Genomic DNA, 24,927 nt, shown 5'->3' on the forward strand with positions numbered 1-24,927 from the left:
CGAGGCAGCTATCGGCAGGTGCGTCAGAAGAGACAGAATTGGTATATCAACAACAGCACCATGCATTCCGCCAGGATGGGGAAACAAGGATGCCCGCACATAGGCTATCACTTTGATGTGCCCGATGTGTGATTACCTACCTTACAAGCAGCCATTTTAGGCAGTTATAATAGTAGGCTATAGCATATGCAAATTGTAGCCTATAACATGCGGGGGGTGGGGGTCTACCGCAGTTTAACTAGGCTGGTGTTGAGTTGTGGTTTGTGAATTTTGCTTTGGAGTGTCACGTTGAAGGCGAACACGATATCCAAACAATCAAGTGATGTTAGGCTAAGCCCACTATAAAACGCGAGAATCAATTCATGGCGGGGATTTGTATGTGATTTGTGAGGCGACTGGCTACTGACGCAGTTCTTATACCAGGCAGACTAATAACAGTTCTCATATGGGTAGGACAAGGGCCATAGAGGTCCTGCTGCATGCAATAATTCTATTATTTTGAGGGTTTATTAAACTAGTTAAACCTTTCATTGATTTCAACCTGATCTATAAATATTGTTAGGTTAACACATCAGGTATTTTACCATGCCATCCTTCTCCACAGGCGTCAGGTGTATCTGCCTGGCGACAAGCCCACCCCTCTGACAGACACCTCCTGCTCGTCTCGGCGCCGGCCTCCCAGTCACCAGCAGCATGGCGGGGGCGTCAGTGAAGGTGGCGGTGAGGGTCCGTCCCTTCAATTCTCGAGAGATTGGGAAGGATAGCAAGTGCATCATCCAGATGACAGGGAACACCACAAGTGAGTATGACGGCAGCAGATGAAACAGGCCTGATGTAGCTGGTGAAGAAGAAGACTCAGATTGACTAGGGAATTCAGGGGGTCAAAGCCTATAGCATATTGAAATAAGTTGAACTCTCAAGACGTTAAAACAAGGCAGGGATTTATCAGCTGCGACCAGCAGCTCTACAGCTCACTCTGTTGGTCGGTCGGTCGGTTGGACCACAAAAATGGCCACAAACATGCGCGCTGCACATGCGCGTAAGTGGTCGCAGCTATTGCGAATTGTTTGTATCTTTCAAGAGGAATATATTGAAATCTTAGAAAGGCTTCCTATTTGGATGCATCACATTTTCAAGGCTGCTAACTTATGTTTACATTAATAATACATGTAATTTCATAAAATATTTACTGAATGAGAAGGAGAGGCATTCAGGAGCACCTTGTTGGCTTGGCTGTATTGTTTTTAAGCGGTGCAGCCGCTTCTGTAGGTGACATGTGTGGTGACTTACGTGTTGTGTCCGTGTATCCGAGATTTACACCAATCAACCAGCAGAGGGTAGAGATTACTCATGCACCGCTTACTTCACCACCTGGGTGTGATTTTTATTTCATCACTTACAGACAGCAATTTCTTGAGTCCAGAAAATAATATTGGCTTTGCGTAAAAACGACAGATTCTACATGTCACGTCAGTGAACTAAATTTACATGGATGTTTCAGTAGCCTATCCATTTTGTTCATGAACACTTGCCTAGAAGCAACTGGCAGGGTAGTGGGCATTGGGCTATGTGGTATCTTGTCTGGTTGTAAAACAATGGCTTCAGTCAGTCAACGCCAAGCTTCATCAGTGTGTGGAGGATGTTGTGGCATCCAGCACTCATCCCTCATCACACAAGCCACAGGGTGCCAAAGACCTCCTTGTTTCTGTCTGGGCTGAAACAAACAGTCAGCTGATGTTGTGTGTATGTGTGTGTCAGTGTGTGTGTGTGCGTGTGCGAGTGCATGTATGTTTTTTTTACACACTCTGCCGCTCTGTGCCTGTCGGTGGTCCGATGACCTCATTCTTCAGCGAGGCACAGATATTCTGAAAGCTTTCACTGAAAGACTGCAAAATCTGTAGTATTCAACATGGGCTCCTGTCTCTCATTCTATTTCCCCATTCCAACCTCCCACAGTCACTATATTTGACACAGGATCTGTCTCCCGTAGCTGAGAAATTTGTATTGGTCATGGGAGTCATAGTTAGACTATAGGGTACGAGTTAGGCAAGACAGACTGCTGTACTGTGGGCCCGAGAGACAGCATCACCACACTACTTAGAGGACATGAGGAGAGATGAAGCCCCAGTGATACAAGGTCAATGTGCTGCTACTGCACTCACAGTCTCTCTCTATAACCTGGCCTCGTTTCAGATTCCGCCGACTCTACGTTTCCTCCAAAATGATGAGAGAGGTGTTTCACACGAATAATCTCCCAACATAGTCAGGGCATCTCTAGTGGTCCAGCTATAGCCTGTCTGTCATAAAGAAGCAGAGAAACACTCGGGTTATACTGACATTTTAGCTTTCAGTAGCTGCATGACAGTTAACTTGGCTGATGGTTTTGGTGTTTGATTTGACATTTCTAACGAGAGTTCATTCCGTGTCCTGTTAGCAATCATAAACCCTAAACAACCAAAAGAGAACAAGAGCTTCAACTTTGACTACTCCTACTGGTCTCACACTACGGTGAGTTGCATAGACTTGACCATACCCTTGCAAAAGTACAGTTTAATCATATAATATCTGCTTTTTAGATGACCCTTGTGTTGGAGGAAAAATATAGCAAATACTCTTATCAAAACGTCAATCCTTTCTCTCCCTCCTCCTGTCCATCTTGTGTCTCCCGTCCCCTTGGCTGTCCGCAGCCGGAGGACATCAACTTTGCGTCCCAGATGCAGGTGTACAGAGACATCGGTGAGGAGATGCTGCTCCACGCGTTTGAGGGCTACAACGTCTGCATCTTCGCCTATGGCCAGACCGGAGCAGGGAAGAGCTACACCATGATGGGCCGCCAGGAGATCAAAGACCAGCAGGGGATCATCCCGCTGGTAATATACACATGGTGGACGGTACACTTTGATTGGACAGTCACGTTCAATCAGCGGGTTCCTTTTGTGACTTGAACATGAAGAATTTGCATTTTCCTTTCTCTGGCAGATGTGTGAGGACCTTTTTACCAAGTTCAATGACAGCAATAACGACAATAGCATGTCGTACTCCGTGGAGGTGAGGACACCTTTTTGTTATCAATTGGACATCGCCCTCCAATGCAGGTTCTACAGCATCTATCACAAGAAATAATTTTTTAAACTTGGTGCTTGAACTGATAATCTATAATAAGCTTACTTATCTATAATAAGCTTGGGGCTTAACAGCAAGGACCTGAACACCTTTGATTGGAATTGATTAGAATCACAGATGAAAGTGTAGAGGTGTTCTGATGAGTGTGTGTTCTGATGAGTGTGTGTTCTGATGAGTGTGTGTTCTGATGAGTGTGTGTTCTGATGAGTGTGTGTTCTGATGAGTGTGTGTTCTGATGAGTGTGTGCTGTGCTCCCTCCCCAGGTGAGCTACATGGAGATCTACTGTGAGCGCGTGCGGGACCTGCTGAACCCCAAGAACAAGGGGAACCTGCGCGTGCGCGAGCACCCCCTGATGGGGCCCTACGTGGAGGACCTGTCCAAGCTGGCCGTCACCTCCTACAACGACATCCAGGACCTGATGGAGTCTGGCAACAAGGCCAGGTAACGAGAACGAGTGAAGAAGTGAATGATAAGAAGTGAATGTGATGCGCAGAACACATGGCCTGGCAAAGAGCAGAGAGGCAGATACTGTAGATTCACTCAGAAGAAGACGCTGTGTTGAAACGTTAGTGAGTGGACTGTGCACCAATAAAGTATTTTTTTTTCGAAAAGATGATCTGTGAGCTCCAGCCTACTCTCCTATTTGAGCCTGTAGATGGAGGATTGAATGGCTGAATGGATGGATGGATGGATGGATGGATGGATGGATGGATGTGTGGATTTATATGGATGGAGTTATGTGGATGGATGGATGGATGGATGGGTGGATTGTGTAAATCTCTCCTCTTGTCTCTCCCAGGACGGTGGCAGCCACCAACATGAATGAGACCAGCAGCCGCTCGCACGCTGTGTTCAACATCATCTTCACCCAGAAGAAGCACGACATGGACAGTGAAAACACCTCAGAAAAGGTACCACCTAAAAGACCAGCTCTGAAGCCTCACCTTTTGGGTGCTATTAGTAGCTATTGGATCTGTCTTTTCCTGTGATACACAATGGTAAATGGTAAATGGACTGCACTTATATAGCGCTTTTCCACTTTAGCAGCACTCAAAGCGCTTTTTACAATGGCCTCTCATTCACCCATTCACACACACATTCACACACCAATGGCGGTAGCTGCCATAGAAGGTGCTAGTCTGCTCATTGGGAGCAATTTGGGGTTAGGTGTCTTGCTCAAGGACACTTCGACATGTGGACAGTCGGAGCTGGGATTCAAACCCCTGACCCTTCGATCATTGAACGACCCACTCTACCAACTGAGCTACAGCCACCCATGGGTCATTTATCATTACAGGTCAGCAAGATCAGCCTGGTGGATTTGGCGGGGAGCGAGAGGGCTGACTCTACAGGAGCCAAAGGAACCAGGCTGAAGGTGAGATGATGATCACTCCACGTAAGCCGTCTGAAGCCCTGGTTACAGGTTGAGCTGATGCTGTTCGCGGAGGCCGAGTCTCCTGATTTAACTTGACCCCCTTTCTTTCTCTTCAGGAGGGAGCAAACATCAACAAATCTCTGACCACGCTGGGAAAAGTCATATCTGCCTTAGCAGAAGTGGTGAGAGTTTCGAGTTCTCCTCAGCATGTCGTCTGTATTGTGGTTCATGCTTTTGATTTTGCGGCCCGCGGTCAATTTTTAATACTTAACATTTTCTTCTTTTTTTTCAGGACTCGGCACCAAACAAGGTACACAGTTATGCACGCTTTCCCCATTGCTATCATAAGAAATAATCCCGCGGCCGCATGCTTTTCCGATGAGGTTAACGTGTGAATGTCGCTGTGAACAGAACAAGAAGAAGAAGAAAGTGGAGAACTTTATCCCCTACAGAGACTCGGTTCTGACCTGGCTACTGAGGGAGAACCTGGGTAATATAACGATCCCACCCTAACTATTCTAACCTGCCTCAGAATCAGCTCCCTCGCCCCAGTACAACCAGTATAACCAGTGTCCCTATTTCCTATCTCTCAGGAGGGAACTCTCGCACTGCCATGGTCGCAGCCCTCAGCCCCGCTGACATCAACTACGACGAGACCCTGAGCACCCTCAGGTGGGCCAGGAGCAAAATATTGTAACGGCCGCTATGGTTGCAAAATTCTGTGAATATTCACAAACTTCCCAGAATTCCCAATGGGAATAAACTGGACATTTCTGGGAATTAACAGGAATGAATTCTGTTTTCCAGTTTATTTCTGTTAATTCCCATTAATTTCCAAGGGAAGTGAATATCCCCGGAATTTTACGACCCTAGCAGCCACAAACACCTAAAAGGTTTGATGGCGATGACAGACCAGCGAGCCTACTGTAAATGTGTCTTTGATTTTGGCGGTAACTTCCCCCCCCCGAACGGTGCTCGATCCGCCCAGGTACGCCGATCGCGCGAAGCAGATCCGCTGTAACGCCGTGATCAACGAGGACCCCAACAACCGTCTGGTGCGCGAGCTGAAGGAGGAGGTGTCTCGCCTCAAGGACCTCCTCTACTCACAGGGACTGGGAGACATCATCGAGAGTGAGTGACCGCGCGCGGGCAGGCCGCTCGCATTCTCGCTCGCACGCACACACACACACACGAGAGGACGAGAGTCTACACAGATGAGTGTGTGAGTATATCTCACACCTTTCTCTTTCCTCCCTTCTCTCAGCATATCCGGGTCCGGTTCCTGCGATAACGGGTTTGAAATGTGTGTATAAACCTGGCAACCCTATGCTTTGCAGCTAACAGAATGAAACTTCACTCTTTACTGCACAGTCCTAGAATTCCCCAGAGTAATTTGAAGCTTCAAAACAGACGTCCACATGGCTTTGAGAGGTTTAGATGGAGCTAGGATGCACAGTTAACTGAAGTCGAGATTAGATTTCACGTCTAAATGATTATCCAAAGTGGCTGCTTTCTCTCATCTCCTGTGCTTACCGATACTGTTGGAACTGGATGGTTATTCTCACTCTTAACACATTACACTAGATCAAAGAAGGGAGAGGGAAAGGTAGCCGTTTTTGAACAGTGAGAGATGCTCACTAGGGTCTTAGTTTGAAGTAGCTGATTGGACTCTCTTCTTGGGACATGGAGGATTGACTCTAAGTTTATGGAGGCTCAAATAGTTCCTCAGCAGTTGATTTGAAAAACTTCCAGTTCAGCACACTCACTACAGTGACAATTACGGTAGATATAATTATGATTTTATTAACATCCATTGGCTGCGTTTGTACTTCAACACAGAAACATTTATGAGAAAAAACGAATGTGTTTTTGTACGCATGGCCATTGAGTGTTGTGGTTGCCTTTTTGTCAACGTAAAAGGTAGCATGGCAGTAAGGCCGCTACAGTAGGTGGCCACAATTAGGAACTATTTGAGCACATAAGATTCGCCATAATATCATGGCCTGGAGAAGTCTTTGGGAATGATGCAAGTCTTAGAATCTATGGCTCTGCTGTAGTTGACCTGAGTCAGACTCTTAATGGGGCGTCTGGCAAGAACTGGCAAGGCTGCTCTGCTAAGTAGCTGATTGCTGAGCTAACGTCCCTCCCCTTAGCTTCAATAGCTTGACAGATGATGCTGCAAGTTGACGTCAGGCCGAAAGACATTTTAATCCTGATTGGCTTGAATTTATTGCGTTGGATTACCTCGCCACATTGCTTTTTGAGCTTGTAACTGGACACATATGTTGCATTTCAATGTCAGGAAAAAAATGCATCTCTTACTAACTTCCATGTGGCTCTGCCTGTCCCATCAGTTTGAGTTGCTCATTCCGTTCTGTCTGCGATGGCTTTTGGTAAGCGCCTTCTGCTTCTATAATCCGTTTTTTGAGCTTTCTCTTCTTTTTTTTACTCCTCCCTGTGTTCCCTCTTTTCCTTATATCCGTCTCTCTGCGTTTTTCTCCCAACGTCTCTCCTCATTTTCCTGCTGTCTGCTCCCCCCCCCCCTCCCTCCCTCCCTCTCTCTCTCTGTTCCACACACGCCTCTCTCTCTGGCAGACTTGTGCGATTACAAGAACCTTGTCAATAATCGCCAGGCTGTCAATCAAAGGGGTGATCTCTCCACAGTGAACCATGCCATGACCGGGATGAGCCCGTCCCCCTCTCTCTCCGTCCTGTCCAGCCGCGCCGCGTCCATCAGCAACCTGCACGACCGCATCTTCAGCCCGGCCAGCGAGGAGGCCATCGAGAGGCTGAAGGTAGGAGGGAGGGGCGGTGGGCGGGGGGTCAGGGGTCGGAGAAAGGAGGATAGATGGCCGGAGGAAGGAAAGAAGAGACGGAAGGGGATTGGCTGTGCCGGTCAGCGTGTCCGATGTTAGGGCACGCGAGGTCACCACTAGCCGTAACTGTCGTTCTCTACTACCCGCTAGGAAACCGAGAAAATTATTGCAGAACTCAACGAGACTTGGGAGGAGAAGCTGCGCCGGACCGAAGCGATCCGTATGGAGAGGTGGGTCTTGTCGATCGTTTATGTCAGGTTGGTTGCTTTGAAATCAGACGGCAGCTCGAAAGCTCCGCGGCGACGGCGCCATTGACGCGCTCGTTTTTTCGAACGTGAGTTTTTCGAACATCTTTACATAAGGTTTGACACGAATCCTGAAAACGGCAGTTTTGTAACCTCTCTCGATTTTTCGCGCTACAAAATGCTCAGACCGCCCGTGCGAACCAGGCTTAATAATCTCTTTCCTGTTCTCTGTAGAGAGGCCTTGCTGGCTGAAATGGGCGTGGCCATGAGGGAAGATGGTGGCACAGTGGGTGTATTCTCCCCCAAGAAGGTGAGAGCCTTCAAATACACCCCCCCTAATCTCATCAATCTCATCAACCGTTCATCATTGGACCAAACTGATGCAGATGTCACAGGGATCTTGGAATCTCTTTGTTCCAGACCCCCCATCTGGTGAACCTGAACGAGGATCCGCTGATGTCAGAGTGTCTGCTGTACTACATCAAAGACGGCACCACCAAGTAAGAGCCGCTGTTCTCCGTTCTCGTTGAGTTCGAGCGCCGCTGTGCTGTCCCAGATCTACTCGAATTCCATAACAGGAGCTGTAATGAGCGCGTGCGGCCTCCGGCCATACCTACTGTACATACTGTAGCAGTCATCGAGTACTGAACCCGTCTCTCCGCTCTTCGTCATTCTTCGCCGTTTCTCAGGGTTGGCCGAGACGACGCCAGCAGCCGCCAGGACATTGTGCTGAGCGGCCATTTCATTCAGGACGAGCACTGCACTTTCAGCAGCACCACGGGGCCTCAGGGCGAAGGTCAGTCCCGGGGCTGGCGGCGGGCCGCGGGGGGGGCGCAGCATAATCTAGTGCTGAAGGCAAAGTGCAAGAATAGCAATCTAAAATACAATAGGTGCTTAAGAGGGTGGATTGTTGTAGTACTTCTTGAAGAGGTGAGTTTTGAGCCTGCGATGAAAGATGGGCAGCGACTCTGCTGTCCTGACGTCAGTGGGCAGTTCATTCCACCACTGAGGGGCCAGGACAGAGAAGAAGAAGAAGAAGAAGGGGCCTCGGAGTGATGGGGCAACCAGTCGCCCCGAGGTAGCAGAGCGTAGTGGTCAGAAGGGGGTGTAGGGTTTGACCATGGCCTGGAGGTAGGAGGGGGCTGTTCCTTTCAGTTAGTGCCAGAGTTTTAAACTGGATGCGAGCCGCTACTGACCTTGCGTTTGACCTCCCGTGTCTCTGTCTGCGCCAGCAGGGATCGTCACCCTGGAGCCCTGCGAGGAGGCGGAGACGTACGTCAACGGGAAGAGGGTGACCACGCCCACCGTCCTGCGGTCAGGTAAGTCCGCCTCGCCCACGGACAGACGGACGGACAGACGGACGGACGGAGCAGATACAGACTCGGGGCGTCACGCTAACATCAAGCTTGACCCTCGACCCCTCTCTCCAACCTCCCCAAGGGAACCGCATCATCATGGGCAAGAGCCACGTGTTCCGCTACAACGACCCTGAGCAAGCCCGTCAGGAGCGGGAGAGGACCCCCTGCGCCGAGACCCCCGTGGAGCCGGTGGACTGGGCCTTCGCCCAGAGGGAGCTTCTGGAGAAGCAGGGCATCGACATGAAGCTGGAGATGGAGCAGAGGTGCGCTATATTACGCGGCAGTGGGCGACCTGGGGACCCGCCCACCGTAACGCTCCGTGAGACGCAGCGAAAATATCCGGCCGATATTGAGCGGGACTAAAGATAGAGTGATTTGAGGATTGTTGATGGGATAGCTGATAGTGGACTGTTTTATTCCCCTACAGACTACAGGAGCTGGAAGATCAATACCGCAGAGAGCGAGAGGAGGCCAGCAACCTCCTGGAACAACAGAGGCTGGTGAGAGAGATGCGGCCATTTTAGATGCTCACAGAAAGCAAATGAGCGGTCGACGCGGTACACAGGAGGCAGGTGTTTGGGTGGGCGGTTCACCCTGTCGTGTAACATATTTCTGCCTGCACGGCGCTCTCTCTACTAGGATTACGAGAGTAAACTGGAGGCCCTTCAGAAGCAGGTGGACTCCCACTGCCTCGAGTCCCCAGAGGAAGAGGAGGAACCTGAAGAGGAAGGTGAGCCAACAAGCCAACTTATATTCTCTAGTATGTTCACAAAACAAAACAAGTTACATTGAGGGTACACTGTGAGTTTGTCAGAATACAGGGATGCTGGTGGAGAAAATGAATTGAATGATGGGGTTTTCAATGCAGTTTCATTGATGTCGTTGTTCTCCAGTTCTGTGGACCGAACGAGAGACAGAACTGGCGCTGTGGGCGTTCCGTAAATGGCGGTTCTACCAGTTCACCTCCCTGAGGGACCTGCTGTGGGGAAACGCCATCTTCCTCAAGGAGGCCAACGCCATCAGCGTGGAGCTTAAGAAGAAGGTCAGCCGGTGGCGATCGTCTTGGGCGGTGTTAGGTCTTCAAGTCGTTTCGTTAGGTCGTCAAGTTGTTAGGTCGTCAAGTCGTTAGGTCATCAGGCTTATTTTCTTCTGCCGATTCTTCCATCTCTTAAGCGCGAGGACCCAAATTGGATTTGTACCCGATAAACCTCAGAACAGCCAGTGATCCTCACCGTTTAAACCCCCGAAAACTTGTTAGGCTCGAGTCATCGAAATTCAATTTGTATCCAATTAAAGCCTTCCGTGCCCAGCCAGCCGGTCCCTAACGCGCCTGTCATTGCCTGCAGGTGCAGTTCCAGTTCGTGCTGCTGACCGACACGCTGTACTCTCCGCTGCCGCCGGACCTCCTGCCCCCCAGCCTGGCTACGGAGCGGGAGAGGCGGCCCTTCCCTCGCACCATCGTAGCGGTGGAGGTCCAGGACCAGAAGAACGGGGCCACACACTACTGGACCCTGGAGAAACTCAGGTACCAGGTTTCTAAGTTGAAATAGCCCCCCCCCCACCCAGTGCCATCAAATGCTTCATTTTGCTCCGTGTGGGTTTCTATTGACTATTGATGGGATCGATGGGCTACTCTATCATCTCGTGACGCTACTGCCATATATCCTGAACGCACACCGCCCCCTGCAGGCTGAGGCTGGACCTGATGAGGGAGATGTACGACCGAGCGGCGGAGGTCCCCAGCAGCGCGGTGGAGGACTGCGACCACGCCCTGACCGGCGGAGACCCCTTCTACGACCGCTTCCCATGGTTCCGTCTGGTGGGAAGGTGAGGGCCGGGCCCGGGGCTCCGGCAGAATCGGAACGTTGTTTGGACGTTGTTTGGACGTTGTTTGGACTTTGTTTGGAGCGGTTCATTTCCTGAATGTGGTTTAGAATCTGAGGCTGCAAACCCCTCCCTCTTCCAGGGCCTTCGTGTACCTGAGTAACCTGCTCTACCCCGTGCCCCTGGTGCACCGCGTGGCCATCGTCAGTGAGAAGGGGGAGGTGAAGGGCTTTCTACGAGTGGCAGTGCAGGCCATCTCAGGTACCTGTCTGGTTGGGCGGTGAGATCAGTCTCGTATAGGGCTGGGTATCGATTCGAATTTCAAGAATCGATTCGATTCCGATTCACAAGATGCAGAATCGATTATCACGATTCAATTCGATTCAATATCGATTTGGTTGGTGTTACTAAGCTGTAACTTTAATTATATGACTGCCAAGTTATGCAACACATCAATACTAGGGCTGGGTATCAATACACATTTCCAAAAATGAATGAATGAATAAATCATTGAATGAATTAATTAACTATTCATTCATTCCTTAATTTATTCATTCATTCATTAAATAAAAGATCGATTTTGGGATTCATGAATTGATTCAGAATCGATTCAGAATCAATTAATCAATTTTTTTAACCCAGCCCTAGTCTCGTAGTGATGATGATGATGATGATGATGATGATGATGATGATGATGATGATGATGAGGAGGGGATTGAACGACCCTGCTCTCTCCTCAGCGGACGAGGAAGCCCCTGACTATGGCTCGGGCGTGAGGCAATCTGGCACTGCCAAGATCTCGTTTGAGGACCAACAGTTTGAGAAGGTACAGAAGGTGAACTAATACAGTAGCTGTTTCCTTGAACATCTAAGATAGATGCCAGCTATGGACAAATTATTAGAGGAAATACTGAATGAAGGAGACGGACAATTGAAGAGATGCTGGTTGAATGCATTCAATATTTGTCCATTGAAACGTTTCCCTTCAGCTCGTGTCCGTGTGTAACGGTCTGGTGTGTTTCCTGGTCAGTTCCAGACAGAGTCGTGTCCGGCTGGCCTGTCCCAATCTAACGCTTCCCAAGAGGAGCTGCGCATCGTGGAGGGGGAGGGCCAGAGTTCGGAGATTTCGGAGAGTTCGGCCGACGAGGTCAACAACAACACCTGTGCAGGTGAGGGGCCGTCCATCTGACGAGGGGCCCGCGACCGGCTCTGTAGCTGCCTCTCGCACCTGCGACCGATGTTTGAGAATAATGTTCGTCTGACGACGTGTGTGCATGTGTGTGTGTGTGTGTGTGTGTGTTCCACAGCCACCCCGGAGGCCCCCTGCAGCCCTCTGAAGGGGGTTCTGGGCCCGGGGCTGGACCTGCCCCTGGAGCTGACCCAGGAGAAGGCTCTGTCCCACCTGAGGGTCGGTAGCACCTTCACCTTCCGGGTCACGGTGCTGCAGGCGTCCAGCATCTCCGCCGAATACGCCGACATCTTCTGCCAGTTCAAGTGAGTTCAGCTAGTTCCTTTTTCGTTCTTGGCCTCGCCGGGAGTTTTCACCGGGAGTTCATGAGCTTTCGCGTTCGAGGCGCAGAGCGGTCCGGTAACGTCTAATGGGTTTACCACCCGCAGCTTCATCCACCGACACGACGAGGCGTTCTCCACGGAACCTCTGAAGAACACGGGCAGAGGACCCCCCCTGGGATTCTACCACGTGCAGAATGTAAGCGCTGAAAACAGAGGAAGAAAGCTAACGATCGCTTATTCTTGAACACCGCACTCAACGTGGCTACCCGCGTTTTCGTTCTCTCCGTCAGATCACGGTGGAGGTCACCAAGTCGTTTGTGGAGTACATCAAGACTCAGCCGATCGTCTTTGAGGTGTTTGGCCACTACCAGAAACAGCCATTCCCACCCCTCTGCAAAGACCTCATCAGGTTAGAACTCGAACCCAAACTCCAGCCTCCCTCTTCAGCAGTCACACCTCCATATCTTCTCGGTTCTATGTTGCTTTGTCGTGACAAATCGGACCGTGTCGAGTACGTTTCACACTTGCTTACTCTTTCCAGTCCCCTTCGACCATCAAGGAGGCAGTTCCCCAGAGTGATGCCCCTGTCCAAGCCAGGTGAGGACCCGGTCTTACCCTGATAGCATGCCTCGCTAACCCTAACCCCGCTCGGTGTGCTCAGCGGTGCTCTGAGACCGTTTTCCCCGCCTCTCTGTCCCAGTGCCGGCCACCAAGCTGAGCACCCTGACTCGCTCCACTGCCGGCCCCTGCCACTCCAAATACGACCTCATGGCGTTCTTCGAGATCTGCGAGCTAGAGGCCAATGGAGAGTAAGTAACCTGCTACCTCATCCCAATTTAACGAAAGCGCCTCTTCCTACCCTGAATAATATTGAATATTTGGCGACAAATGTCACCTTGCATGTGTGGAATTTCTCTGTCGTCGCCATTTGATGAGGCGCGATCCAGAATAGTTTCATTAGCGATATGAACCGTGGTGCAGGAAGTGACGTGAGTTCCGCGTGTTTCTCCTCAGTTACATCCCGGCGGTGGTGGACCACAGAGGGGGCATGCCCTGCCACGGCACCTTCCTGCTCCATCAGGTCAGGAACCAGGGCTCTCTCTGGTGTACATCCACCTGGGTGTCTGGAAGGGGGCAGGAAATATACGATTTTCTTCATCCTGTTCCCTTTCGGCATGGTGGTGTGTAACTGAATGTTGAACAGTCAAATTTGTTTTGTGGTATCTTTGTGGACACACATCAATGTACGAATAAACGAATAAACTAAACTAAACTAAACTAAACATCCACCTGGGTCTCTGTTGGTGCTGACTTCCTGTTTGATGCGTCCTCCCCACAGGGAATCCAGAGGCGGATCACCGTTACCATAGCGCATGAAACAGGAAATGATGTGGAGTGGAAGGAGGTTAAGGAGCTGGTGGTGGGTGAGTACGGAGAGCGACCTTTGACCTTTGAGGGTGCATCACACTATTAATACATCCATGATCACATCGTGGGTCACCTGTACAACACTTAGTACCGCTCCTGCATGTTAGTTAACTTGTTTTGTTTGTTAGTTAGTTGATGAGTTAGGAAACTTTAATGTCCTAAGGGAAGCAATTTGTGTTTCAGCATGCAGCACAATACTTAAACAACACACACAAACAGCACAACAAATATGGCAGTAGTAAAAGTGGATATCATCCTCCCCGCGACCCTAAGAGCCTATACCTGGGTCTGATACCAGAGGACGAAATAGGAACTGAGGATGTTTATCTGTTCAAAATTCTGACTCTGGCAGCCAAGAAGGCTATTACAAAAAACTGGCTCAAGAAGGACCCACCTGAACCTGATCTTTGGATGCACATAGTAGAGGAGATATAAAACATGGAAAAGATGACTCTTTGTTTGAGACTCAAGGCTCACCCCCCCGCTTTTTTTTCCCCCTCTTTGCTCCTTAGTTTATTTTACCTTTCTTGTTTTTATTTTAAGTTATAGGCTGGGTCGTTTTTAGTTTTAGTTTTGTGTATATATTTGAAAACTTGAAAATAAAAAGTTCTATAAAAAAAAAGAAAAGTGGATATCATCCTAACGTCGGCCATTTGACGTCCTCAGGACGTATCCGCAACACCCCCGAGGCGGACGAGACCATCATCGACCCAAACATCTTGTCTCTCAACATCCTGTCCGCCGGCTACATCTGGCCGTCGCACGACGACAAGTACGTCACCTCCTCTCTCTCTTCTGTCCTCCTCAGCTGGCTCACAGGAACGCCGTTGTGGATCTCCTTCTTTACATTTGCATGACTTTCCAGAGCTTTTTTTCCTGTTTCAATGTCCATGATTTCTCTACCATCCAATACAGCCTCTGTTGTTAGTCACTTTTAACCCATGACCTCTTGCTTCTCTCTCCCAATGCTTTGCCCGTGACAGGGTTTCCCTGGGAGTTGATCATAGGTATAATACTGCTGCTTCTATTTTCATTGCTCCAACTAGCTCTTTCTCCCCTATCTGATTTTTTTCTCCTTTACACACACATACTGACACACACACACACACACACACACACACACACACACACACACACACACACACACACAAACACATACATATACACACACACACACACACACACACACACACACACACACAAACACATACACACACACACACACACACACACACACACACACACACACACACAAACACAAACACACACATACACACACATATACACACACATACACACACATATACACACACAAACACACACACACACACACACACAGGCACAGTGTAACGTTTGCCTTTGTTTTGACCGGCAGGACGTTCTACCGGTTCGAGGCAGCGTGGGACAGCTCCATGCACAACTCCCTCCTGCTGAACCGCGTGACTCCCTACGGGGAGAAGATCTACATCACCCTGTCTGCATACCTGGAGGTACACATGAGTCACGACACACCCCCGTGACCCCGGACGCCATCCCTGTCACATTTACTGTAGTGTCCTAGACACAATACTGTAAGACTACGTATTAGGCAGTTAGTTTCTGCTGTTTTCACCAACTTGTCAAACACACTGACGTTCCACTTGTACACGTTGGACAGTTTTGTATCATGGATACCGTGGGATCTTGTATAGAAAACAGAACCATGATTCAGTTTTCTTGCAGATGGAGAACTGCACTCAGCCCACGGTGATCACCAAAGACTTCTGCATGGTGTTCTACTCCCGGGACGCCAAGCTGCCGGCTTCCCGCTCCATCAGAAACCTCTTCAGCACCGGCTGCCTGAGGCCCTCCGAGAGGTAGGCTGCCGCCGCCGCCGTGAACAGCTAAGAAACTAGTCCCCTGAACAGCACACAAACTAGTCCCCTGAACAGCACACAAACTAGTCCCTTAGACAGCTAACAAACTAGTCCCCTGAACAGCACACAAACTAGTCCTCTGAACAGCACACAAACTAGTCCCTTAGACAGCTAACAAACGTGTCCCCTAAACAACCAACAAACTAGTCCCCTGAACAGCACAACAGCTAACAAACTAGTCCCCTGAACAGCACAACAGCTAACAAACTAGTCCCCTGAACAGCACACAAACTAGTCCCCTGAACAGCACACAAACTAGTCCCCTAAACAACCAACAAACTAGTCCCCTGAACAGCACAACAGCTAACAAACTAGTCCCCTGAACAGCACACAAACTAGTCCCTTGAACAGCTAACAAACTAGTCCCTTGAACAGCTAACAAACTAGTCCCTTGAACAGCTAACAAACTAGTCCCTTAAACAACTAACAAACCAGTCACACGGACACAGGACGTTTAGCTTGTCGGTTGTCTGTTTTTACGCGTAAAACATCGGCTGCGTCTCCAAATGATGTTCTTTTCTTGATCGAACGTACTGCTTCTGACCAACCACAGCCCAGAGTGTCAACTGAGATTATGATTGGCTAGCTACGTCTACTCACCCTCTCCTCTCCTCCTCAGCAATCGCGTGACAGGAGTGTATGAAGTCAGTCTCTGCCACGTGGCTGACAACGGGAGTCCAGGTGAGAGCTGCCGTTCAAAGACACGGTGATAGCGACACACGACCTGCTCACGGATCCGTCACGTGCCGACATGCCGTGCTTCTGTCCCTTCCGCAGGAATGCAGCGTCGGCGCAGGCGCGTCCTGGACACCTCGGTGGCGTACGTCCGCGGCGAGGAGAACCTGGCGGGCTGGAGGCCCCGCAGCGACAGCCTCATCCTGGACCACCAATGGGAGCTGGAGAAACTCAGCCTGCTGCAGGAGGTCAGGGCTCTGAACGGCGGGGCCGCAGTTTGGGGCGGGGCGAAGCTGTGGCCGGAATCGGAACGTTGGACTTGCTTGTGATTAGTGGGGACTTCACGCTTGCTTGGCCTCTCATCGAGTCTTTGCGTGTGTGTGTGTGTGTGTGTGTGTGTGTGTGTGTGTGTGCATGCGCGCGTTCATGTGTGCAGGTGGAGAAGACCAGGCACTACCTGCTCCTCAGGGAGAAACTGGAGGCCACCTTACAGGCCGGACAGGACGCCCTCTGCAAGAGCAACGACATCAGCGACTTTGCCAAGAGCCCCACACTCAGCCACAGCCCCGGGGGCGTCCCGGCCCTGGAGAGCCCCAGCCAGAGGCAGAGGGAGCTGGCTGCCAAGGTGACTACCGACCCCTGGCTTTTGCTAGGGCCTACCAACATTATGCCTGGATCACTCGCTGTTTTGTTTCTCAACTGACAGAAAAAAAAAGGGATACGACGACGAATGCTTGTTATGGTGCTTTTTGTTGCTGTTTTACAAAATAGCAGATTTTCGCGCGATTAACCACGACTTATGTTTCTGCCCCCTCCCAGTGTCTGCGGCTGCTCATGCACACCTTCAACAGAGAGTACAGCCAGGTGAGCAGCAGTGCCAGTGAGAGCAAGGTGAGCCCCAGCCCAGGCCCAAATTAACCCCGCCCCCCCTCTAACTCACTCCCAGTTACCCCCTGTCCGGTCTGACAAGACCCCCATCCAGACCCCTACAGACCAAAGCCCCTTTATATACCTACCCATTGTAATTCTGCTCCAATTAATTAATTAATTAATTAATTAATTAATTAATTAATTAGTTAGTTAGTTAGTTAGTTAGTTCGTTCGTTTTGTTCGCTCGTTCGTTCATTCGTTCATTCATTCCTCCCTCCTGTCCAAGAATCATCTACTCGGACCGCTCGTTCCTCCCCTGTTCTGCTCACTCACATGACCCATGTAGAATTTAGAATGGTGCAGTACTGCAGCCGGCCTCCTCGCTCCACTCTGCTCACGTCTCCAACCCTGAAACGCCATCATCACTGTGAAACTATCCCGTCACACTGGAACCCCCCCCTGGGTTTTCACAGCCACATCCCTACACGCCCCCCCCCCCCCCCCCCACCAGAGTGCGGCAGGCTTCCCTGTGTCTAACGTCAGAGCAGCATGTTTAACTTCTTAATCAACGCAAGGGGCTCTTTGACACATACAGTATCTGTGAGCGATAATAGTATTCGGACTGTTTCGAGCGACGGTTTCTGTCATGTATTTTGTTCGGTGTACTTTGCAGACCCTCCAAATGAACTACATTAGAACCACTGACTTACATATCATATTCTCAATGTATGTGCGTGTTTGTGTTTGCTTATTTGTTTTCATGTGTCTGTGTCTGTCTGTGTTTATGTTCGTTCTCTGTGAATTTTTGTGTTTCTGTGATTGTTTTGTGTGTCACTGCATGTTTGTCGTGTGTGTGTGTGTGTGTGCGTGTGTGTGTGTGTGTGTGTGTGTGTGTGTTTCAGCTGTCTGAGATGTCAGCATCGTTGATGAGAGACTCCTCTTCCTCTGGACTGAGCACGCTCACTCCGTCCTCTACTTGTCCCTCATTGGTGGAAGGACATTATGACATCAGGTAGGCGACATTTTAGCCTTTTCCTGAAAACGAGTTACTTCAGGTGCATTCTGGACGTTCCTGCAGGTGCGTTCCGTAGCTCTGTGAGGCCATTATAGAAAGAGAGGTACCTGTAGCCCTTAGAGAGTGTATAAAGAGCTGTTCAGATATTGAGAGAATGCTGTGTGCGGTCTGCAGACACACTGAGCCCAGCTCTGGAGCCTCCACCCCCGACCTGGACCCCTACAGCCCCGTGGACAGGAAGAGGACCCACCGCGGCTGCACCTTCGTCCCTGACATCCAGGAGATCCGCGTCAGGTCAGAGGACTGCTAGAAAATCAGAAATATTTGATATAATTTCAGTTGCCTAAAGGGGTAGTTCAGAATTTTGGACATAGAGCCTCATTTACAACTTACCCATGATGCTGATTCCATGCTGTCTCTCGTTCGGGCGTTAGCAGCATGCTGATGTAGGCTAAATGCAGTAGAAACGGCTAGCATTCAAAGAAAGCTCACTTAAACACTCCACAGTGCACCCATATTAAATCAAATATGAGGACAGTCTGTCAGGGGCTCATTTGAGTTTTTATACCATAATTTTTGACGTCCCAACTATCGTTGAACCCATTTGTTTGTTTGGACCTATATGGCTCTCTCTGTAAATAGGGAGGCGGAGCGATACGTAACTAGCCAACACTATTGTCTTCACAACAACAAACAGAACAGCGGACTATTCTCTTACTATCAGCACAACAACAAGTTGCAATGGCGACGTTTGAAAGAGAAGGTCTGACTTTGGAGTTTAGTTTATCTGGTGTCCTTACTTGTTAAGAGTGTTTATAAGTGAGTTTCCTTTGAATGCTAACCATTTCGGTTTGATTGCGCTAGCATTATGCCGCTGATGCTCAAACAAGAGACAGCATGTAATCAGTTGAAAATGTTCTCCATCAAACAACAACATTATTGGTAAGTCGTAAATGAAGCTCTATATCCAAAATTCTGAGCAACCCCTTTAACTATGCTCGATTGCTTTTGTCTGACACAATGGAACCAATGGGCTGTTCCCCAAAAATGCGAACCCCACCCAACTGACACTCCAGGCAGACTCAAGCAAACGCTAACGTAACTGACAGGATTTCAGATTTGTATTTCGAGCAAGGTCTGATACCAATATGCATAACGAATACACTATGAGAATACCCACACCCTTGCTGCTTAACCACAGGCCTGATGTTTGACTTCCTGTGTCTTGTGGCCTTCCCAGTCCCATTGTGTCTAAGAAAGGCTACCTGCACTTCCTGGAGCCCCACACCAGCGGCTGGGTGAGGCGCTACGTGGTGGTGCGCCGGCCGTACGTCTATCTCTACCGCAGCGAGAGGGACAGCGTAGAGAGGGCCGTCATCAACCTGTCCTCCGCCCAGGTGGAATACAGCGAGGACAAGCAGACCCTGCTCAGGGTAACACCGACCGGAACTACTTCCAAATATATAACCTCACAAAAGTACTGTGGCGTAGCACCAATGTATTTTTAGAATAGTTTGATGAAGTGGTTGAGGGGGATTGTGAATGATTGTGAATTCATTTTGTCTCTAACATTGTTTCTCAACATGTGGATTATTGACGTTCTCCGTTTCTAGACTCCGAACACGTTCGCAGTGTGCACTGAGCATCGTGGGATACTGCTCCAAGCCAGCAATGACAAGGAGATGCACGATTGGCTGTATGCTTTTAACCCTCTGTTGGCGGGGACCATCAGGTACATGGTAATCCTGTAATCCCGTATCTAAGTATCCGAGTCCCAACGTTTCTCCAACCTTTGGTTAAGGTTGTGCAGTGGTTGTGTCGGGTCCAACCCTAACCTTCCCTCTCTTCCCTTCCACCAGGTCTAAGCTCTCCAGAAGAAAGTCGGGTCAGAGGATGTGATGTGATGTGGTGGGAGCCACAAACAAACAAACAAACAAACAAACAAACAAACAAACAAACAAACACAATCTAAAAGCTCCACTGACCCTGTCATGTAAATAGGTCATCTAAAGGAGCGCTCCCCCACACTGTCCTCCTCCCAGCCCCCCTGCCCCCGCTGTCCTAATCTGCCCGCCCCCCTGCGCAGCCCCCCCCCCTGCTGCCTGCAGAACCTGCACGGTGTGTCGTGACCCCCCATGCGGTACCTGCCACGCCCTCACCCATGTAGACATCACCCACGTTAGACTAACCTAGACGAGCCCACCCCGTGGGGCTTACCTCCTCTGGGTGTCGGGCACGGTTGTGACGACACATCGTCTCGTGCATGTGGTAGTTACCGTTACCCGGGCTACCGGTCCCCGTAAGAAGATAACTAAATGGCCTCCTTTATATCAGTGTAGTCTGACTTGCTGCCATTCCCGATGTCACGCGACCCCTCTAACTGTATATGACGCCCAGTCCCAACTGCTCATGTATTTCTTATTAACACTGTAGTCAGATGAAAACGATAGTGGTGATATCATGGTATATCCCTTTTGTAGTCCTCATAAGAGATCTCTTATCTGTGTGTGTGTGTTTAGTGCAGGCTAGACAGCAGTGCGTATCGAGCTCCTCCTCATACGAACAGCATATTCATATACTATACCTGTGTTTGAAATGGCCGGGCTCTACAGCCCTCTGATGTACGGGGTTTCGGACAGGACTGTATACAGAGGTGGGCCGGTCCAGTGTACAGAAAGATGAGTGAATGGGTTGTTGTAACGGTTATTTGGACAGTACAGGAAAATAGGGACCTTATAGGGCATAAGGGGAACTGTTTGGCTTCCTGCTCCCTGTGTTGTCTTTTCATAGTCACAACCAGCTTTGCTAGACTAGACAATGTAACATACATACCTTTCACTTGTTCCCTTGGGTTTGTTGAGTTTGAGTGTTCAGTTTGGGGTTCAGGCCCTTTTTTACATTATTTATCTGATTTACTTGATTTGCTTTATTTGCACTGTAATTAAGTTGAATGATTGGCCAGTTTTGTCACATTGGCACTTTATTGGGTTCATGTCTTGTTCGTTTACTCAGTTCTAACCAAAGCGTTTTAGTCTGAAGCTCAACACAGAACGCCCCCTGCTGTTAGCATGACACAGTGATCACTGATCGTCCTCAATACCTGCTCGTCTATTCCTCTTTTTGACCCTGAATGTCTGCTTTAACATTAGTTGAATTCACAAGGAAGATGCACTCAGAAAGGCTCCTCCTGAGCACATGTAGGCTATAGATTTAGGCTAAAGTATATCTGTTGTATGAATTAGATAATAATTATGGACCTATAATCTGCTGATAAGAAAATATGATGTGTGAAAGTGCATTAATATGCTCCAGGTAGTGCCTCCTTTTCCTCAGCGCGGGTCTTTCTCTTCAGTGTGTTCCTCTGTGCCCCATAGCCATGTTATTGACTACCAACACATACATATGTATACATAATATTACCCACAGTGCTATTGGAAGCTTTTATTTACCGCTGTTAAACTTATTTTAAAATAACTCATGTGTCCATAGTACTCTGGAGACTGAATATTATCCTTATTGACTAGATGCCATTCTGTGGGCATAGTGCGTCTGATCGTTGTGTAACGTTGCAGTTAACATTCCCTGCTTTTCACTATCTATGTTACAGCCTGGTGCTTGTATCCATACCTGTACAGTATGATTCTCCTGATATTATGACAGGGCCCACTCACAGGGGCGTTGAGAGCAGTGTACGGTAGTATTTTTTGTTTCCATACTCTTATACCAAGGTGACCAGTGTTTGAAGTTGATATTATTAATGGTAGCAGAGGCAGGGGAAGTATCTGTAGACATATTGAACACCTCGTTAGTAGCACTCCACTCACAGGCAATTAGCAAAAGCTGTCTGTCATCAGCTTCGCTGGTTCAGAGTCCCGTTATGATCCCGTATGATCTCCCAGAATGATAGCGTGATCTTTACCGTTCCGGTGTGAGTGGTCAAGCCATGGTCAGACAACCACAGCGCTGTGTCCTCCTGCTGCCTTTCGCTGTTCGTACCGCCAAGGTCATCGTTTGGTCAGACGTGACCTCGTAGCAGTTCAACAGATGTTCGGGGGACTTGGTGGCGCCTCAGGTCAGCCAACCTGTAGAGCGTCCGCCACAGTAACCCGCTTGAAGAGGGGAACAACACGCAGGACATGACGTCACTCACATGGTACACAGTGGTCCCCCGGTGATGTAGCACGATCTTGTAATGTACCCGTCAGATACTATAGTGCTTGCAGGATGACTAGGATCTACTATTTAGATATTATGGTGTAATCATGCCCCCTAGTGGTTGTAACAGAAAGCAACGAAATTCATATGTCCGGTCCTAGTCGCTATGGTTTATACTAAATTATTTTCTTTTGGCTGTATATAATTGTCTTTATATGTTGTCTGCTAGAACAATGGAAAAACATGAGGCTTTATTTATTCATTCTTGTAGCTATTTGAAGATGGATGGTTATTGTATGTCTATTTATTGAATTATAAGCAAGCACGAGTTATCATATTGGTCATATATCATTATTTATAAACTGGAGAAGGTATGGATAAGATAGGGGAGGGTTTGTTTGAAGGTCTCCTTTTTTTCGCTTTAGAATACAAACTTCAAATAACCATATTTATTGTACAGTTGACAGATGACTAGGTCTGCTTTTTAACCTAAACATTAGGATGTCTGGAATTGCAGCATTTAAGAAGAAATCACATCACAAGTTTTAAAAAGAATAACTGTAATGCAAATTCCTGTGAACTGTGTACAGTGTAAAAGATTATGGATAGGTTCTTTTATGGATTGACTGCTTTTTTTAAGTGGCATATTTCTGGATCTGAGCATGTAGATCCCTCCCCCTGGTCTCTATCTCTCTCTCTCCCTCTATCTCTTTCTCTCTCCCTCTATCTCTTTCTCTCTCTCTCTCTCTCTCTCTCTCTCTCTCTGCTTGCTATAACTGTAACGCCAGGTTCCCTCAGTGCAGCCCGATAGAGAGACATCTTCTCCATGACTATGTATTGTAGCTTCTCATTGGCTCTGTCTTGTATATAACCCCTGATTGCTGTGGTCGGTCCTATCACATCAGATCATATTAACCCCTCCCCCTCCTCTTTCTACCATTAGAAGAACTGGCCTGTGATGATGATGTAATCAGTGCTCTGCTCACATTCTCTCTGAGTGTTCTGGAGTTCTGGTGTCTTCTAATGTTTGTGGACACGTAACAAAGTTGTCAAAAAAAAGTGAAATAAATGTGAAACTTATGCAACACTTCCTGGTGTCTCATGGCTTTTTTTTCTAGTATTAGCATGCCAGGGTCAGCTACTGTAATCAAGGGCTTAGTGAATCGTTGATCTGTTGGCTTTAGGTAAAATATACTGCAGCATCTTATGTTTCCATGTTTTGTAGTCAAAATAATATTTGCCCAGGGAACCCTCATTCCAGTCCATATCTTACCCTGTCTGTTGTTGATGTAAATGTAGACTATTCAATCTCCCACCCTAGGCAACACACGCACACACACACACACACACACACACACACACACACACACACACACACACACACACACACACACACACACACACTCCCACCCTAGGCAACACATGTACCCTCTAGCAAGACAGAGTGTGTGTGTGTGCATCCGTGAGGAACTCCATTATTGATAATGTACTCAGGATGTACACCACACCACCTGACGGTTTAGACTAACCCCTTAATAACGCAGAGACATAAACACTCTGCTTATTATTCAACACAAAGGTCCAAAGAGAGAGTGAGGAGCTGCTGCCTTTGGCCTGGACAGATGGGGTAACAGACACTATTCAAGTACTGAGAGTCTTTGTGATTTGTAACTACTTTGGAGAGATGGTCTTTTGTACAGTGTGTCTGATGAATATTTCACAGTTTGTGTGTCTGTGTGTGTGTGTGTTTGTGTGTGTGTGTGTCTGCGTATGTGTGCAAACACTGCAAGGTAAATGCCCATCACATATCCTTTGTACACTGTATCCCTTTATCGATCATGCCGCCCTTCTGGATCCTTATGTAAAAATCACTCCACCTAGAGTGACTAGTTTGGGACTCTCACTCTGCAAAAGTGCACACTTAGTCTTCAGAGCCAAATATCTGATTCATCAGCCTGGGGTCAATGAGCCACTGCCAAGCGACCAGAGAATATCCATGCAGTCATGCATGTAATATCACTGTGCTCCTTTGTGATAAATACAATAGCACCCCACCTCTCCTCACCCTAAACTGCAACCCCAGATACAGTATATCCACAAGGCCATACAGTAGATCTACATCCGGCTACTGGACACACAATCCCACCCCTTTAATTATTAACATTAAGAAGACCCCCTCTGAGGGTTTTTATACGGCGCATGGGGGATGCTCTTCCTTGGATTTGTCGTTCATCGGGAGAGCGGAGAGGACATCAAAGAACTTTGTTCTTCACCATATTTCTTTTCCCGAACCCCACAGCATCTCACCAGTCTCTACCGTACATCACTGCTGGGAACCCTTCAATGTAAGTACACTACAGTTCACCAATCATGAAATTATGTGATTCACATGTCATTATGAATCATAGTTTTGTGTTGTGTCATGATGTTTATGGGAAAAGGCTTTGTCAGCAAGAAGAGAGGACTATTCTGATTACTCAAGTAGGTGACGAGTAGTTTGTACAACCAGCAATAATTTAGTTGTGGCATGGCAAAACTGATGAATCAGATTGAACCATTCGCACACCACTTCTGTTTTTTGGTATAATTTAATATTCAGTATTATCAAAGAAAA

General features: G+C 48.4%; 1 protein-coding gene across 2 annotated transcripts; it reads left to right on the forward strand.

The window, feature by feature from the left end:
• Positions 1–693: 693 nt before the first annotated feature.
• On the forward strand, positions 694–20,057 carry kif1ab (kinesin family member 1Ab; the record flags this gene model as incomplete). 2 transcript variants are annotated; one of them, XM_084458044.1, is made up of 47 exons in its annotated part: positions 694–799; positions 2,435–2,508; positions 2,688–2,870; positions 2,980–3,048; positions 3,387–3,565; positions 3,924–4,035; positions 4,422–4,499; positions 4,616–4,681; positions 4,792–4,809; positions 4,911–4,989; positions 5,093–5,171; positions 5,488–5,630; positions 7,095–7,294; positions 7,466–7,545; positions 7,795–7,870; positions 7,981–8,060; positions 8,250–8,356; positions 8,796–8,879; positions 9,001–9,181; positions 9,346–9,418; positions 9,558–9,648; positions 9,812–9,960; positions 10,265–10,443; positions 10,608–10,745; positions 10,885–11,003; positions 11,483–11,568; positions 11,773–11,911; positions 12,050–12,236; positions 12,360–12,450; positions 12,545–12,663; positions 12,796–12,851; positions 12,955–13,063; positions 13,269–13,335; positions 13,594–13,678; positions 14,349–14,454; positions 14,666–14,689; positions 15,058–15,172; positions 15,405–15,538; positions 16,218–16,279; positions 16,376–16,521; positions 16,710–16,898; positions 17,093–17,164; positions 18,046–18,155; positions 18,312–18,452; positions 19,399–19,591; positions 19,772–19,890; positions 20,018–20,057. In XM_084458044.1, 47 exons carry the CDS (start codon positions 694–696, stop codon positions 20,055–20,057), a joined length of 5,133 nt encoding a protein of 1,710 aa, XP_084314170.1. The 2 variants fall into 2 exon arrangements, with proteins under 2 accessions (XP_084314170.1, XP_084314171.1); XM_084458045.1 differs by having other exon boundaries at positions 18,333–18,452.
• Between the last annotated feature and the right edge of the window lie 4,870 nt (positions 20,058–24,927).

This window comes from Borostomias antarcticus (assembly GCF_949987555.1).
Source record: "Borostomias antarcticus genome assembly, chromosome: 24".
In the NCBI taxonomy this organism is placed as follows: domain Eukaryota; kingdom Metazoa; phylum Chordata; class Actinopteri; order Stomiiformes; family Stomiidae; genus Borostomias; species Borostomias antarcticus.